Source organism: Myiozetetes cayanensis, unplaced genomic scaffold (assembly GCF_022539395.1).
Source record: "Myiozetetes cayanensis isolate MyiCay16 unplaced genomic scaffold, myiCay2020 scf2-11, whole genome shotgun sequence".
NCBI lineage: Eukaryota > Metazoa > Chordata > Aves > Passeriformes > Tyrannidae > Myiozetetes > Myiozetetes cayanensis.
Window position 1 is genome coordinate 43,618,456 of NW_026087411.1, and position 18,200 is coordinate 43,636,655.

At 35.7% G+C, this 18,200-nt stretch overlaps 1 protein-coding gene across 23 annotated transcripts in view; it reads right to left on the reverse strand.

Moving 5' to 3' along the window:
- The window catches only part of AFDN (afadin, adherens junction formation factor), a 123,061-nt gene that overhangs the window by 65,893 nt on the left and 38,968 nt on the right, over window positions 1–18,200 (reverse strand). For 18 of the 23 annotated variants that reach the window (XM_050315621.1, XM_050315628.1, XM_050315626.1 and 15 more), the window contains exons 4-11: window positions 17,249–17,412; window positions 16,641–16,801; window positions 15,477–15,634; window positions 9,556–9,667; window positions 8,980–9,147; window positions 7,356–7,400; window positions 1,983–2,077; window positions 961–1,223 (exon numbers count right to left, since the gene is read on the reverse strand). In XM_050315621.1, the coding sequence (XP_050171578.1) occupies window positions 961–1,223; window positions 1,983–2,077; window positions 7,356–7,400; window positions 8,980–9,147; window positions 9,556–9,667; window positions 15,477–15,634; window positions 16,641–16,801; window positions 17,249–17,412 (1,166 nt within the window). The remainder of the gene's footprint in view (window positions 1–960; window positions 1,224–1,982; window positions 2,078–7,355; window positions 7,401–8,979; window positions 9,148–9,555; window positions 9,668–15,476; window positions 15,635–16,640; window positions 16,802–17,248; window positions 17,413–18,200) is intronic. The other 5 variants (XM_050315634.1, XM_050315622.1, XM_050315630.1 and 2 more) reach the window with 1 other exon arrangement.

Below are 18,200 nucleotides of genomic sequence, written 5' to 3' on the forward strand. Positions count from 1 at the left end.
AAATCCAGAATGAACTCAGGATTTAAGTAGGAATATTACAGGACAGCTACACTGCTGGAGGTCCTCCTGCAGACAGGTCCTACAACAAGCATACAGTATCCATCCACGTGAAAATAAAGTGGAGAAAAAATAATAATGGTTAAAAGGTACACCCATAATAACTCAGCAGATAAGCTTCTTTTCCTAGATATCTTTCTCTCACAAATCTCCAATTTGTTTCTTTTCTAAACCACATTATACAATAATGTGTATAACAGCCACAGTAGTCTCATTTGGACCTAGAGAAGATGGAAGCTATGTTGGGTTTTTTCCCTGCTATACAAAATCATTTTAAGGTAGTTTCTTCTAATTATTTCTGTAGCCATTGAAGAAAACACCTGAACCCCTACAAGTCACTACATCTACAATCAGTATTTTTATTAAGCACCTATCAAAAATATGAATATACAGAGAAACAACAGGGTTGACTTCCAGACTGTTAGTCCTTGCGACACAGAAACTAGAACACAAGTAATTACACTGTAAAAAGAGGCTGCTATGTTGAGACATTTAGTTCCCTATCTTAACAATTTCATTTTGTGATTACTTCATTTCCAGAGCCTTCTAGTGGAATTTTAAAACAAAAACAAGACTCTCTGAAAACACTCAGCAAATTCTTTACTCATCCCAAAGGTTGGATGAATTGAGAAATACAAAAAAGTACTTTACATGAAGAACAGCAGTGAGCATGAGGAAAACTTGTTCGAATACTCCATAATGAAAAAGACACTTGCTAATCCTAAATAAAATCACAAGGTGGAGCTCAAGTATTAAAATTATATATTTAACACCTTAAATGAGTTCTGAGTAGTTGCTTTTAAGTCCTACTCTAGTCACAGGCCATTTATAATGCACTCATTCTCTATTTTTTTCCAAGGCTCACGTCCTCACTTCAGTAGGAAGAAAATACATTTTACTCACCCAGTTTTGTGTCTTGGACCCTTGACCATAAGACTTGCATCGGTAGGTCTTTTGGAAATAATATGGTCCTGAGTAGGATCCACAAACTTAAATACATGAGATGATCCAAACTGAACCTTCATTCCACTTTGCAGCATGGTAGTTTCTGAAATACGCTGACCTTCCACATAGGTTTCAGCATCAATGCTTCTTGGGGTTACAGTAACAACTCCATCCATATTAGTGAGGTCACAGTGATGAGGCTGAATTCCTGGACCAAATAGCTGGGAATAGAATTAATTAACATAGAATAAATAAAATTATACTGCAGCAGAAATTAAAATAAAGCTGCAGCTTACCCTACTTACAGGCTAGTAATTTAACTTTGGTTGCTTATGACTTTAACACAGATGAGTGGTACTACCATCAGTGAGTTTCACTTCATTTTTCATTGCAAGAAGAACAATAAAACACACATTTAACTAACATGCGCAGCAGAAATCCCTCAACAAAAAGTTTTTCACTTTTTTGGTCATATAATGTTCTGACCGTTTTCTTCCACTTGCTGTTTTGATGTGAAATCTCACAACGCAATTGTGAGATTGCAAGTCAATTAACGGCACTGACATGGACCCAGGGTGCTATAAGAGACTACATGGCATGAGCTTCACACAAATATGCTTGCTTTATACACTGAAGAAATTCTACCTCAAAGGGATTGAGAGTAGGACTTGAAAGCCATTAAGCAATTACAATAATAACACTGATATGCACCATTTGATCCAGTTATGAAACAGAAAACCCCATTTTGAATAATTAAATCCTTAAATGATAAAGACCTTACTTAAAATAATAAAACCCTTCTGTTAACACAAGAAGGAAATAAATTCCGATAGTTATGACCATTATTATGAAATTGCAGCAATATTTTTCCCTTTTAGCTTTGAAGGGTATTTATAGCATATTTTACTAGTTACCACAATTACACATAACACACTACAGATCAGATCAGTACTGTCACCTGAGTCTGCTTTTTTCCATACCTGAATGGAATTGTCATCAAATTTTTCAGTTCCAACTTCAGTGACACTTAATTGTAGACGATAGAGCTTTGGTTTATCTCTGGAGTCAGAACCATCTGTACAGCAAGTAATAAATATTAATTTGCAAGTTATTAAAGTTTAAATATTCACACAATATTTCTACATTATTGCAATTTAATTCAGAATATCAATGTTCACAAAAAACTGAGTGACATCCTTTCAAGATTTGTTGGGAATTTAGTTGTTCATTGTAATGCAAGAACACTGAAAGTAGACAGAGCCTACTCGGAGTAGCCGTTTTCTACAAATGCAAAGAACAGAGTAATCAAGAACTACTGTTCTGAACATACTTTGAAAAACCTTCTCTATTCCCTAGTAGTTTGAACAATACAATTTTTGTTAAACGCCAAGATTTTATATGGGTATACCAGAATGGGTTCAAAGATTAGGAAAACAAAATAGCTGCAGATCTCTATAGTAACAGAATTTTCTGATCTTACTGAAGTACAGATTATTAGCAATATCTGTTGTCAAGTGGTCCACATACCAAACTGTTTCCAATTCATCAGACACTGAACTAGAACAATATTAAAAAAGAATCTTACATAATGTTTAGTTACAACAGCTTAATATATAGCACTTTAGCACTTCTGGCCTTATCTTTATAGTCCCATTAACCTATATTTTCATCTCATAGAAAATGAGGTAAACAACAAAGTTCATCTTCCTACTCCCCCCAGTAGCACATACTGTCCAAGTAGAACAAAATTTCACAAGATACACTGGACATAAAGTGTACGTGATTTTAGCTGGTGCCTTCACAGGCTAACACAAATGGGTTTTGGCATACATACAAATCCTCCCTGCTTCCCAGAAAATCCTACAACTTTAAATACTATCAGCTATAGAAGTAATACTGGCACTTCTGACTTCTCTACCATCTCTTCTCCAAAGCAAAGATGTAAAAAAGGGAGGCTGCAAGACAAAGAATGTCTTACCTGTGGAAATGAACAATGATTTCAAGTCATCCCCCAAAAAGCATTAGAGAATAGTATTAAAGCCATGGCACATACAGTGACACAGTCTGTGGTAGGATACTAGTCATCTTCACGTCTTTAAGTGAAAGTCAATACGAACCTCCATAAATCTAGTAGCAGAATCCCAGCATTACTACCAGGATCTGATTATTAAAATCAGAATGCAAGTCATTTAACCATAAAATAGTAGTAGTATCCAACTCCTGGGGTTGTTGGGATGCTAATATGACATCAAAACACCAGGCACAGATAGTCCATAGACTGGTACTGTAAATACAAAAGTGAAGTGCTGACACTACACTAATATCCAGTTATTGAACACAGAATCACTGCCATTACATTAGTATGTCATCCATCACAAAATAAGCATTAATCATAACAGCACTCCCTCCTCTAAACGTTTTCTAGGTACAGGGATAAGCCTTTTATTAAAACCTTATATTTGAGTCTAGAGAGGCATACATTTAATATCATCATACCCAAAAAAAGGTAATGATAATGCAGTATCTTAAGCAATTTGAATCATGTGCAGTTTTTAATACTTAACAACGCTAAATCAGAAATTATATAGTTGCACCCTCAATGTCACCAAAAGCAGACTGTAATAGGTTACTGAATACGTTTGTCTGCTTATACCGAATTACATGAATTTTTATTATGTCTCTCCACAGCTTACACCCCAAAACTTAGAGTAGCTTCTTTCATTTATTTATGAATCCAAAAGTCAAGCATTTCCTCCTCCTACCCATATTCTAGTTTGGTAAATCTGGCACCCAAAAGATACAAGATACAGTTTGGAGACAGGGACCTGTATTCAACAAGCAAAAATACTGGAATTTCAAAAAAGTCAGTGGCATAAAAGTCAGGGCTAGTTATTCTAGGGCTTTTGTACTTAATTTCTTATGGCACTTTCTCCTAAGCCCTTTATATACAGATTAGAAAACAAGCTATACAGTCTAGTGATTTCACCCCATACTAAACATACTTCCCACTGACCCCTACTTTTTCATTTTTTGACATCTTAAAAAGAAAAAAACACCACCTTTAAAATATTCCTATATATTTCTGCAAGATATCTTATAAAATACTATTGTTTTCAAGCGCTTATTTAAGAGAGCTTCCTGATCTCATCCCTGAGTTCAGCACTTGTGGCTAATTAATCAGTACCAAGTTTCTACTAATGTTTACCTCGCACTACTGTATATCCTCAATATAGATGCAGGTCACAAAAAATGTGCTTTCATGTAAGAAATATATTTTAGTATCACAATCTTTCTGCTGAGGCATATTAAGACTGTTTCATTTCTATGCAGAGTCCATTGTAAACATGAAAAAAACTTGTTTTAGAACAGCACTAGATACAAATATTATTTTTAATTCCCACAAAAATGATGAAGATTTAAGGAGTTACTCAAAAGTTATTTAGAACATATAATACTCCACCCAGTAAAAGTCAGTTTCTACAGTAAAAGGTCTCTTAATCTTGAAGATAATTACTGTAAATTCTACAAAACTATGAAAGGCCTTTTTGTTCTAGGGAAGAGATGCAAGAGGGAAGGAAGGTTGCATTATACTACAGTGTAAAGTGTTGTAATTCCTGTTTTTCAACAGCTGTAAGCTCACCTAAATGTTGTTTGGAATGTATCCCTCATAACTCACTGCAGCAGGACACAGATTCTGCCATACCTATGACAAAGGCCCTACTCCCCAAAATATGACAGTCCATGAAGGCTGCCCTTAGCTAAGGAGGATAGATTTCATGACTTGGTTTATGGAGTTACGAGTCAACACTCATACTTCAAATACCAGTTTTACAAAGAGAATGTATCGTGAAGTGAACGTTCACTTTGTAAGCACATCAACTCACTGATTCATAACACAATATTTTTTTTTTTTTTTTTGAACAACAGAAAAAAATAAGGCTGACCTTCATGGATATATATTTCAAACATGTTACTTCACCACTATAAGGTGAGCCCTACACTACTCTGGAAATTTTAATTTCAATTGATTTCACTAATCTAATGCCTGAAACAATGCTAAGAAATAGTATAGGCTTAGAACCAGACCAAACTAAGTAAGCCCAAAGCTGAACAAAAATGGTCACACAATGGACTTCACATCTACTGAATTAGAATTAGTTAAATCTGCATTTGAAAAGCATATTTCCTGCACAAGTTCCTCAGCACTAAGAGTTTAAACTGTAATAAGTTCAAGAGATGGTTGGGAAGACTCAAAATGCCCATGTGAAATTCAGGAGATAATTCTGCTATTAAATTTCAGACAAGATGTGCACTTCCAGCAGAAAAAGCCAATGGAAAACTATTTTATAAACTGTTCTTCTAATGGAGAACAAAACTCTTTCAAACTAATTGTAAAAGTGTTACACATATATATTGCAGTTCTGTTCTCAGAAAGAAGGTTGGCTGGGAGAACACCCTGGCCAAGGCTTTCAAACTTTTCCAACCTCCTGCAGTTCTTCTTTCTGAGTTCTTATACCTGCATGTCCTCCACATCTTCCAATGCTATGTATTCTACAGCTCAGGGTTGCTCTTTTTGTGATAAAGCAAGGAGAAAAGCTTTATGGCTTTGCCTTTTTTTTTTTTTAATGTTTTGTAATTTTGATTTTAGGCTTGTAAGATCTCAGAGACTCACATCCTGAAAAATTGTGGTTTTGTCATTTTTCTCAGCCTTCATATATTATGATTGAATAACTGAAGTTAATAACATCCCTGAACTCATCAGTAGCCATATTCACAGATAACACAGACAGTATCAGCTATTCAAAGTGCTGCCAAATCTCACTTCAGTCTATCAGTCAGATAGTGTATTTCTATTACTATCAGATTCATCTCAGTTTATTGGTTCATTTCATGGCTTGGATACAGAGACAGTTGCTCACTGCCACATTTAGAGCCACAAGCAACTGAAGTGCATCTTCTACCATCCAGAATCCAATCTTCAGCCAGTCATACAACTAGCAACATCAGCAGCTGTGGACAAGTGGAAAAACTGGACTAACTTCAGTAGCAAACTTACTGAATTTGTACAACTGCACAAAGCATCAATCTGCTAGGCTCTTCTGCAAGAATATAAACAGCCAACGTTTAGACAGGACATTTCTACAGGAGATATTTCTATAATAAATACAAATATGCTGAAGTGCTTTGTTCCAAAGAGACACACTGGACTCTAGAATATGAAGACCTCTTTTTCACATGCTAAGATTTAAGAGACTGTCTTTTTTTTCCAGTGAGACACAACCAAATTTCAAGCTTTCTACTTAATGTTCAAGTGTTCCTGCAGAGCCCACCCATGCTTTTTAGTTCAGCACACTCTACAAAGCTATTCTACTCTCTAGAATAATGGTATTAATGAAATGGCAGTCTGGATTCAATTCAAAGAATTGAATGCCTCACTAGAAGCATAGGTTTAAACAGAGTTCTTTAAACACCAGTACTGTACTCCACAACCATGAAAGAAAGGGTGAGCAACACTGACTACTACCTATAGTACTTTTATAGTAGTCTAGAAAATCAAATGAGGAAACTGAGAATAAAAAAGGTAAGAAAAGGAAAAGGTACTTTGGTAAGACATTTCATGATGAAGAAAGTTGCTTTGTATTCTCATCTGTTTGGCCAAACCAGGATGTATCAGCACATTACTCTAAATGCTACAGAGAATCAAGGAAGCATGATGATTTGTACATTAGGTTATCAATTTCATATACTACAGATAAAACTGAACAACACTCTACAGTCTAACATGGCTAACTCTTTGATATACACCACATACATTAGGCAACACCACAAACCAGGCAGTAGAAATACCAAAAGACGCTATGGAAAACTACAGAGTAAAAAGTAAGGTCACTTTACCAGTGGTCCAAACTATTTCACACAAAAATCACAGATTTCATCCTCTGCATCAATGCAGTCAAACAGTGGGAAGCATGGTTAAGTTCTGTGCCATTTACCCAATACACTTCTTAACTATGAATTCTGCAGGCAAACGGATCAAAGAACTTTTTATTTCTACCATTACACTGCTTGCTTTAAAACCACCTTATGAAACTTAGCTGTTAATTGTAGCTGGAACATTGAACTCTTTGGATAATAGCACATTCATGATATATTTGATGCTTGTTCACAGATCGAGTAATTAAATGGCCGTTGACAAGACAGGTAATTACTTCATCAAAGCAGTCCATTGGAAAAAAAAAAAAAACCACCAAGATAAACAAGATAGCCTTTCATTTGTCAAAAAGAAACACAAGATTTACAGTGAGTGAAGTTTTTAGTGACTAATGAGAGAACAGTATTAAATACAGTGTTACCTTCGTAAGCGTGATAGTTGTAGTAGGCAAAGTGATTCCTTCTCCCTGGGGTTAGAAACACATGCAGAGGACCCAGGTGAAGGCAGCACCAGCAGGACAGATACCATGCAGAACATGCGGAGGAGGGCAAGAAAAGAAAAGACAGGAAAGGGTGAAACCGTAGCCAGAAAACACTTATTCACTTTATAAGGATGAAGTGTATTAAACTCTTTCAACTTCAGAAACTGTATAGAATATAAAGACATCAGTACTACAAAGCTACTGAATGAAACAATCCTGATTGTTTAGAAAAGCGACAACAAGCTGTTAGAAGAAAATCATGAACAATAGGTCAGTCCCACAGGCAATGTGTGAAGGCTTAGTACACAGCACTGACACCTGTGGCATTCCAGATTGTTTTTCCTCCCTCAGTTAATGGATGTCTTGCTCCACTGCCCAAGCACAACACTGCAATACTACTTTCCGTGAAGAGTAATGAGTTCAGAGCACAAGAAATCAGAAGTACTGTTAAAAGAACTCAAAATATTAATACGCAAACCAAACCTCACCATATAGAAGAGAATAATAAATTTAGTATATTCTGTGCACCGCTAACTTCATCTGGATTAAAAAACCCAACCAACCAAAAAAAAACCACCAAATCCCACACTATTTGATCAGGAATTTAATCTTTTGTTTGCAGTTTTGATGAAAGGTTTTAGTACCAATTTCCATACTTGCTTCTCAAAAGGTAAACAACACCACTTCAAATTGTAACATTTGATTGAATGTACCCAAGTGACCCATGCTCAAATGTACCCAAGTGACACTAAATAGGAAAAAGAGTTGTGTATAACTAAATCATTGAAATTAGGTCCATATCCAAATCTTTAAACACGAAGACAATACAAATTAAGAGTACATGCTGTGTATGTTGTGTCAGTTGTGCTATACCCAATCTCTCCTGGATGCTCCCACATCATAAAATTAACTGTAAATTACAACACACCCCAGAGAGTTGTAACAATGCCAAAATAAAACTCAGCCTTGCCAGTGATTTGAAGGTTCCATATAGGCTGAAGAATGTTTAACATTTAAGTTTGATTTAAAAATTCATGTTCTTGTCCTGTTAAGAAAATGTTATTTTCCATGCAGGGTACTGTCAAATTCCAGGTATGCTACAGTATACTTGTGAATCTAGAACAAATCAGATTTGAGCAGTGCTTTTCTGGTTTCCCATCCCAAATGACAAGATGACATGTTACACTCTTTACTTATTATCAAGTTTTAAATTCCAAAATCCAAAGAAAGTTGAAGACTGAAGGATTTTTTTTTATTTTGTTTTTAGAACACTGAAAGCTTCATACTTGCAATCATACTAATAAAGTCTTACTAAATAATTTCTCCTCTTCTTACAGTCCAAAAATTTACTGCTAAAAATCTGGTATTACAGAAAGATTCAGCTCTACCTTTAAACAGGTCCAATTTAGGGTCTGGCATCAGAAGAACAACTGATGTGGCATTCACTTACACTGCCCACAGACTTCCTTGTGCATACAATGGAAAATCCTGGTGCTTACTTTTGGAAAATCCAAATGACCATGTAATAACGTAATTTAGATTATTAGACAATCAGAATGCTTACCTGGGCTTAATTCTACCAGGTATGGTAGTTTCTCAGGAGGAAGACAAGAGCCGTAGCCAGACCCGTCAATTCTTTCCTTCCCCTTTAATGGCTTTCCTTCAGTTATTTTCCTGGTTTTCTTTGGGACATAATCAGGAGGCCGCCTTTTCAACTGAAAGACTAGTACTCCTAAAACACAGTATTATACATCCTTTGAGTCACACTATCAGTGAACAAAAACACAACCAACATCTATTAATTTGCAAGTGTTCTACAGGATGACTTTCAGATTACTAAACTCCTGACACTTCTCCAAAATAGTCTAAACCTAGAAGTAAGTACACAAAAATTAGTAGCATACTTCTCCGTAGTGGATAATTTAGAAACTTTAGGATAAAATGTAAAGCCTTTCTGTTCCTAAAGACGTAATACTACAAACAGTGCATAATGAAACAGTACATAACTCTAATGCTCCCTCACATTAAAGGTACCCAAAAGCAAAACGTACTAAAACGTATGTTAGAATTTCTCAATTTATAGGGGGTCCACAGCAAGGACTCAAGGTACAAAGCATCTCTTTAAGCTTTTTGGACCTACCTTTATCACTAGGCCACTCCCTGAATATCTGCAGTGGACACTCATCATCATCAAGAATAGTTTCTTTAGCACCTTTATCATCAGAGTGCTGAGCACCAGGAGGTAGCATGACCTAGAAAAGAATTGCCAGTTTTCAGAGCTGTTAGTGGATAATTAGAACAGAGTATTCAGGGATACATCCTCTGATTACGTTTTTTTTTTACATGTGTTGTTTATAACAAGAGATAAGGCCAAAGAATTCAGTAACATGGAATGCGTTTTGCTTTCAAAGACTTTTCTAACTCTCCTTTCTGGTCTCTTGCTACAGTTAAATCACACCTCCCAGAACACCAGATATATTTAAAAAGTAAAGAAAAGCAAGTTACACTTAAGGCAAATAAGACTGTCTTCTAGTAAAAAAATATTACTCTAATTATTCAACAGCCAAGGCAAAAAAAAAAAAAAATCCGTAGAGATGACAGTTACAAAACTGAAGTTTCCTTTATTATTTCACACACTGGAATCAGCCTTACATTTTGCTAATGCCATTCTGCTAACACAACACAGGTATCTTCAGAAATGACACCACAAGCTGGCAAAGACAATGCCATATCTCCTGACTCCTTATCTTACCAAAATTTACCTGGTCTCCACAGAGACAAAGGGTATAACTGGAGTATTTCACATGAGTGCTTCATGTCTAGCTCTAAGGAAGAAACAAAACTAAGTATGCTTTTGGAACAGAACTACCGACTGTTCTGACCTTTTACAGCTACACCCTTGCAAGGCAGAGGAAGGGGGAGACCTTGATTCATGAAGTCTGACTGAAGGAGGCACTGCCCGTGATTTCATGCATTACTGCTCCCCGCAGCGATCAAGCACAAATAACAATGACAGGAAGTATTACAGTGCATGAGTACCTTCTGAGTTAGACAGATCTTTCAAAGCTGAATCAAAAAATAAAACATAGTTTACTCCCTCATTTGTTATCCTAACAATGTTATTTAAATTCATAGACAGTTCTATTTTAAACTGCTTCAAATTATTCCCATCTCTGAACTATGACCCAAGGTAACACCTTGGGAAGTGATGCAGCTATTGGCTACAGCACCCTACTATGCTGCAGCCCTCAAGAGGCTTTCCACTCATTTGTTGCCTCCTCTCCACACCCTTTTCTGTGTTAACCAAGTTCTCACAGATCCACCTCAAACATCCTTTCATCTTCTTCCAAGCAGGAAACAAGTACATTTAAGATCAAAAGTATGTAAACCTTAAAACATTTTCTATGCAAAAGCTGGTTAAACATAGGACTAATTAAATTATCTTTAATTAGATTTTCAAATAGACAAGATATTATAAAGGGAGAAAAACATTAAAATGTATAAAGCAGAGGGAAATAGAAACACATCTACATTCAAATCTTATCTTGTTAAACCGCTCTATTTCACATCTCACATTTTAAAATCAATTATACCTACGGGATTATTCTGATTAGCTAATTAAGGTAACACTGTATTTCAAGCCTTATTCAACAAGCCACAATTTTTTAAAATTCCAAAGCCCTTGAGACAGAGGGTAAATATTTAAAATACAAGAAACACATGCTGCAGCATTTGTACCAGGGGCTGACCAATACTGGACTGGGGAGCAAACCAAAGAAAACCCAAATGCAGTGAAATCAGAGGAACAGATAAGATATAAATGCATAGGTCTTACTACTTTAACCTGATATCACTTCTGCCATGAAACTTGGATAAGCATCTGTTCTTGGTGTTGGGCTTAAGGGCAGCAATGGTAAACTAGACAAGCTAGAGAAGAAGGGGTCACAAAAGCACTGATCCCCTTCATCCTCCCAGCCAGTTACCCATTCCTCTCCTCTCTCAGGAGGAGCCGATAACGCAGACATATCTCACTTTAAAGCATGTGACCTAACACAAAGAAAGATAAAAAACACCATATCTGAGCTTATTCATGCTAGGACATTTCTGATTGTTGTGATGCCTCTTTAGAAAACATCTGTGTTTTAGGTGAATGCTGCCTCGGTGTCACCCATAAAGCTGAAATTCCTGCCTTTTAGAATAACGGAAAACATAGGAATAAGTCTATATTGTGATTGAGTTTTGGCTCATCACGGGTAGAGATTTGCTTTAATTTTAAAAACAGATGCACTTAAATATCTCTTCATGAATTTGCATCCATACACACTGCTGAGATAAGGCACAGACACTTCCCTGACTTCTGCAACTGCACAGGAAATACAGATGGGTAAAACCAGCTTAAGATCACATATCTTGAAAGCAGGTTGTCAGCTGACAACCTACGAACTGAAACAAATGTGAAACAGGGAATTAGGAAAAATACACTGTGCTCTGTCATAAGTGTATTCATGAGCATATATAAATTATAATGAACTCATTCAATTCTGTATTTATTAATTTCAAATGCAGTGGAACATGCAGAAAATACAAGCTGAGAAATGTAAATGAAGACCATAGCAACGTCAGACTTAATTTCCAAAGCATTGGCTGGAATAAAATAGAGAAGATAATTCTCAAATACTTACTGTGGTTTAACAATATAGATAGATCAAGTTATCAGGTCTGTCCTTAACAAAAGTCTCACACAAGAAAATCCTACGCTATAACAGGTCTTTAATAAGTTCTTCTGTAATTTTAATGTTTTTTTCAAGCAAAAACCTCATATCTACAGTGTATGTGAATATATCTGCTTACTATAATTAATTAATCCTCAATTTTCCTTACAAGCTGGGAACACAGACTCTGCATATGCCCCTAGTGAAAAAAAAATTAAAACCCAAAGCAAAACACAAGAAAACAAAAAAAACCTGCAAAACAACCCTCAATGCATCTTGCAAAAAAATATTTAATGCCTTACATCTGTAATGACTATTTCTTGAAAAAACAAACCCAAAACTACTCACCATGAACTGCATCTTTTTGCTTGACATTACAAAAAGTTATTTATGCCTTACCCTCAAGTTAAAAAAATAAGTGCATGCTAAACCAGAAGTCTAATCAAGACACTACTTTTAGGAGTTAACTGGTTTGCTGCACGCCTGAAGTCTTATGCCCTAAGTGAATATGCACAGGTAGCTTGGGAGACTGTCTAATTAATTTGACATCTTCAGAGATGTGCAGTGAACCCCATATTACTCAGGGAAACTCCAGCCAAGCAAACTGAAACAAGTAAAACACTCGCTGGCACAAACCTGTGTTTACTTGCTTACATAGAAAAGCACTTCAGAAGCAGGCACAGAGGCACAGCCCGATACACCGCAAACCAGTGTATGAAAGCAAGCAACTGACAGGAAAATGACATTTACAGCAGAAGTTTGTCAACGGTGTTACAAAAAAATATTACAATGTTCATCCTTCCTGAAACTTCAGGAGTGAGTGAACTTTGTTACAGGTACTTATGCAACCTTATACTGGTCTTGTCCTGTAACTTAAAATACATCTTAATAGTTAAGTAAATGTTAACAGTCTAAGTCTTCTTTGAAGACACTTCATCTGCCACTCAAAGAAGACAAAACATTTAAAAATCCCAACTAGTAAGAAACTGAAGTTATGTGTTCCAGTATACACAGTTAAACCCAACACATGTAATGAACAGAAACATGTGCAGGATTTGACTTCCACAAAGAACTGTAAATGTCAAAAGAATAAGGGCAAATATCCCCTATTAGGGATAAAGAACAGCTATGAGACTGCCATATAAAAGGAGTACCAATGACCACTGGACCAATTTAGCAGTGTATTAGTGAGTTTCCAAAAAAAGAGAACAGTGATTAAAGACACATCCAACTAATGCTGGGGTATTTTAAAGTTTCAAGTAAGAAAATTAACTTCATAAAATATTTGAAAAAAAGTAGGTTTTAAAAGTTAAGATTTAAAATACTCAACTTTATTCATAAAAGAAAGATTAACTTATTAAAACCCAAGACTGTATCAGCAGAGGCAATGAGAAAGGCCAACCAGATTTTATCCAGCTCCAATGACTTATGGTGAGCAAAACAAAGGTTTCCTACACTCAGCATTATTGAAAAAAAAAAAAAAATCTGTTATTAGTCAATGAAGACCACTCATATTCCAAATGTAAATATAAGCACACAACTTCTTTCAGTACAGAAACTTACTGTATGAGTAAGATGTGTTGCTAAGAAAAGACAAAATATTTTACTGAAGTGCTTTCCAAAAAATCACTTTGTTTCACAGCTAAGACTTTGTTAACCTGTCCCAAGATCAAAACAACATTCTCCAGACTATTCTCTATATTAAACATCCCCACAAAAGATCAGAAAATATTAGGAGGTAACAGGGAACACCACCACTACAACAAGAGTAACCTGTAATAGTTTCCTGGGTAAGTGTGGAATCAGTTCAATAAATTCCCCCATACACAGATATTTTGTAATACATCATGATGTCCTCTAATTCTGAACTAAACAGACTGAAGCAAAGCTATCTTCCAAATTCAGTCACAATGTCTCTACTGTGATTCTCTCAAACCAGCAGAAAAACTAGAATGTCAATTTGGGAACCTATCTAATAAGATCAATGACTGAGAATCATTTATAGAACCCACAGTATGAAGATAATTGTCATAATTAAAACTACACATACTCTGCAGCCAAAACTGAGAATCAATTTTTAACATACTGTGTCATTAAAAGAACCTATTACTTACAAAATTATTTCCCTCTATAATAAAAACCTATGTAAAGTTTTACTTTAAGTAAAACGAACTTTCACAGTTGGAAACCTCATTACAGGATAATGAAGATAAAGATAAAATATGCAGAACTTCATTAAAGATATGTCTAGAATGAAGATAAAACAGTTGAAAAAATAAAAACTAACATTAGTTCACAGTTACAAAACTATAAAATCACTACCATCACAGAATTTCCTTATTCATAACATTAGAGCAACAAATCTATTCCCAGCTAACTATACCACTACAGGCCGGAAGCACAGCAGACACTAAGGTGTCATAAGGTATCATAAAAAGCAAATCAGAAAAGAACTTTTAGATCAAGGATATATCCACATCCTTTAGAGCAGCTAGAAAGTGCAGAGCATAGCACTTACTGCTTTCTTACTGCTTACCAGCAGTACTTTATGCACTGGAGAAGGGGTAGTCTCTCATCAATATGATAAGACAGAAACCTTTTTCCCATAATTTCACCATTTTAAGGAGCAATAAATGCAAGTTTACTAGACAAGTCATAGCCAAAAACGTAGTCAAGACTGGACTCAAACAAGGATCAGATGTTTTCAAGTCTCACTACTCTCCTTGAGCAGATAACATGGTCAGAAATTTGTAACCCTTAATCAGTACTGAACTTTTTGATTAAAGCCATACCTCTAAGAAACAACAATTCTATACAATTCATTTGGGACTCCTAAAATAATTAAATTCTGAAAACAAGCATAAGCTTCACTTAAAAGTTTAATCTTTTCTGATTTGTAATGGTGGTAAGCTATTGCTGAAAGCTTTAAGGCAACAGCATACAAATATACACCTTTTACGATGGAGCTCGCCTCAGCACTTCCACTTCTAGGCGGACGCTCTTAGCTCAGGGAAACAGTTTTACAAACAAATTTACGTATCCACAAGATCAAGTATTAGTTTATACATCCGTGAATCATAAGCATACATCACAGTGCCAAGTAAAGAAATATGTTACTTTCAGTATTAATGTTTTTATATATAGCAGGGAGTAATTTAGTAAGACTGGAAGATTTAGGTCTTAAAACAAAAAAAAAATCTGAAAGGCCACCTGAAAATTCCTAAGGTTGTTAGATTTAAAAAAAAAAAAAAGAAGATAGTAATTCCATTTAGTTTGGAAGCTACTGCAAGAAAAAAACCCCAAACAAATATGAAACATGAGAAGATTGTGTCTTAGTAACTTCACTTACGCGAGCAATGCAATAATCCTTGGGATTTTCTTTTTCCAGACCATATTTTTCCAGTGCTTCAATAACTGCAAAGTCTGCAGTATCTGTAGTGGACAGCAGGATTGTCTTGTATGGTATATTTGGTTTTAAACTGTCTGCATAAATTCTCAGTGTCCCACCTTGGAAACAAAATGGAATTAACAATGTTACCAGAGAATAAAAAGACAGACATGCAGTCATTCATTATATTTGTAACAGAATGTAGAGAATGAACACCTTCGGGAATCATTTTGTCAATCCACTAAGACAAGAAAAGTTACATAACATCCTCAAAATAAATTTATCACTGCCGTTGGTAAAAAACTCCAGCGATACTTCTTTCATTTATCTAATCAAGACTTTTTCCCAGTGTTTCACCATACTTGGTATTACCTGAAGTAAAAATGAAACAGTGACAATGACTGGTTGAAGAACAGACCTTTCCCATCTTGACAGGAAGTTTGTTGTGACCTTCAAGAATCTCCTCTCTCTTTAAAAAGCTCATTTGAGATTTCCCTCAGATAATGTTTTCTACACCCCTAACTCTTTCTTCACTACTCTTCCATGGACAGAATATAGCATTTGAGGTTTTATCAGTACTAACACTGCTTCATTTGTTCCTTTCTAATGATGTTTATACAACCACTGTTGTTGTATCCCCACCCCATGAATGTGAAATACTTAATCACTGTTATTCACAAGATCTATCAGAATCCTTTGTGCAGACCTGAACAATCAGTCCTTTACACCCTTTATTTGTGTTTCTGATTGCATTTGCACTTTCAGGTCATTCAACTTGTTCTTAGTACAACAAATGACAATTATTTCAGAACGCCTCCTCTGTTTGTCAAAATACATCCTTCCTTCTTTCCCAGTTCAGCAGGGCTAGCAAGATCAACGGGCATATTCTCTCCCACCCATTTGCCATGACTGAAAGCTTTGACTGGCACTCATCAAAAAACAACTCCTGTGGAATCTTACCTTCACAAATTCTGCATTCAGTTACACCACTGATAAATTAGCCATGCACAAAAAATGTTGGAGAAAGCAAAAGTTAAGTCAAATTTACAGGGGTTGTTGGCCTTCAGAATATTCTCTCAGTAAACAGTTTACTGTTTATAACTTAACGAGAAGAAATCCAAGTACCTGAGTCTGGTCTGCCATCAGAACTGCGAAATTCCTGCATTCTCTTCTCTAGTTTTTGCTGTCGCCGCCGTTTCATAACCACCTCAGGATTGGATATTGTGCGAGTGAAGCTGGTTTCAGGCATATCTTTGTAAACCTCAGCTGCAAGGCGAAAATTCTCACTGCCAAGTTAGTTTAGATAAAAATTAAAAATTGCCATTAAATGCTTAAAATACATATATGCTCATTACTTCACAAAGGATAGAAGGGCAGTAGGATCCATATACATAGGAGCCTCATTTAAGTTATTGTTTTTATGTGCATTTCACTTTTGCTAGGGTTAACACTGCTCACGTACCCCTGCTCACTTGAAAGAAATCATCAATTTAAATACTGATAGTTGCTAGTTTTCAAAGAAAAAAGAAGTCTTCTAGCTCTTAAAGATGGAGGCAGGGAGAAAGTCATTAAAGAAACTTTACTTTATAACCCTAACTTTACTATGATTTACAATACTGCAAAGCATGTGGAAGCTGAGTTAGTATGTGCTTGTAACTCGTGCTTTATCTTTTGCTAAAGCACTTAAACACAACTACAATTTAATTTTAAAAATATAAGTTTAAACCACTTACATATCATCCCCCTGAAGAAGTCTATCATCTTTATCTGATGCTTGTCTCAATGCCTCTTTTTCACGCCTCTTTTTCTCCTTTTTTTCCTTTTTTGAAAGAGTTCGCTTGAAATTCTGAATTACTCCCTCTTTTTCTTGCTTTTCAGGGCCATTACTCTGAGCTTTCTGAAATAAATGAGTTTAAGACAACTTTCATCAATTTTAGTCCAATGAAAAGTTAGTATCGATTTTAACTTCCCAGAAGAATCTGGTTAAGACATATTATCACTAACACAGAAACAGTACTCCAGGCAACAGTACTCCATTACACAGTGATGGGACTAATACTCTTGAGAATAACAGAGAAGGCAAATACAACCTCATGTTCCAAAGCAAGTATGAACTGATTCTACTCAAGAAAGTAAAGCAGCAGAAGAATTTTACTTGAATAATGCTATCTACTTGGCCTAAAAGATTAACTGAAGGCTGCAAAACATATTTCTGCCTCCTAGTAAAAATAACAACACTGTGCTTAATCTGCTTTCAAAACACCCGTCTTGGAATGCCACATCAGAAAAAAATGCAGAAGGAAAAACATGACAAAGGACTTTTCCCCTATGGTGTGTTTTTCCGAGTTGCCCTTCCAGTGTTCCCTTATTCCTGCTCCTTGCATACATAAGACACCTGTAATCCTGGCTCATTTGCATTCTGTAGATAGAGTACATTAAAGAGTATGAGAGGAAGAAGATGTAGATTTTCTTGTTTCTATCAGGAAGTGAAGAACTCAGAGAAGGAAAACTGAAGATCATTTAACGAATAGGAATAGCAATGTTGGTACGTGTCGTGCAAGACATCATTAACTTTCCCTTCCCACTTGTAACATGAACATATCCTGTAGCCAATAAAGTAGTACAAGCTCATGTACCCAAAGCACTTTTAAAATTAACAAGCTCTAATTCCAAGAGCAAAAGTGC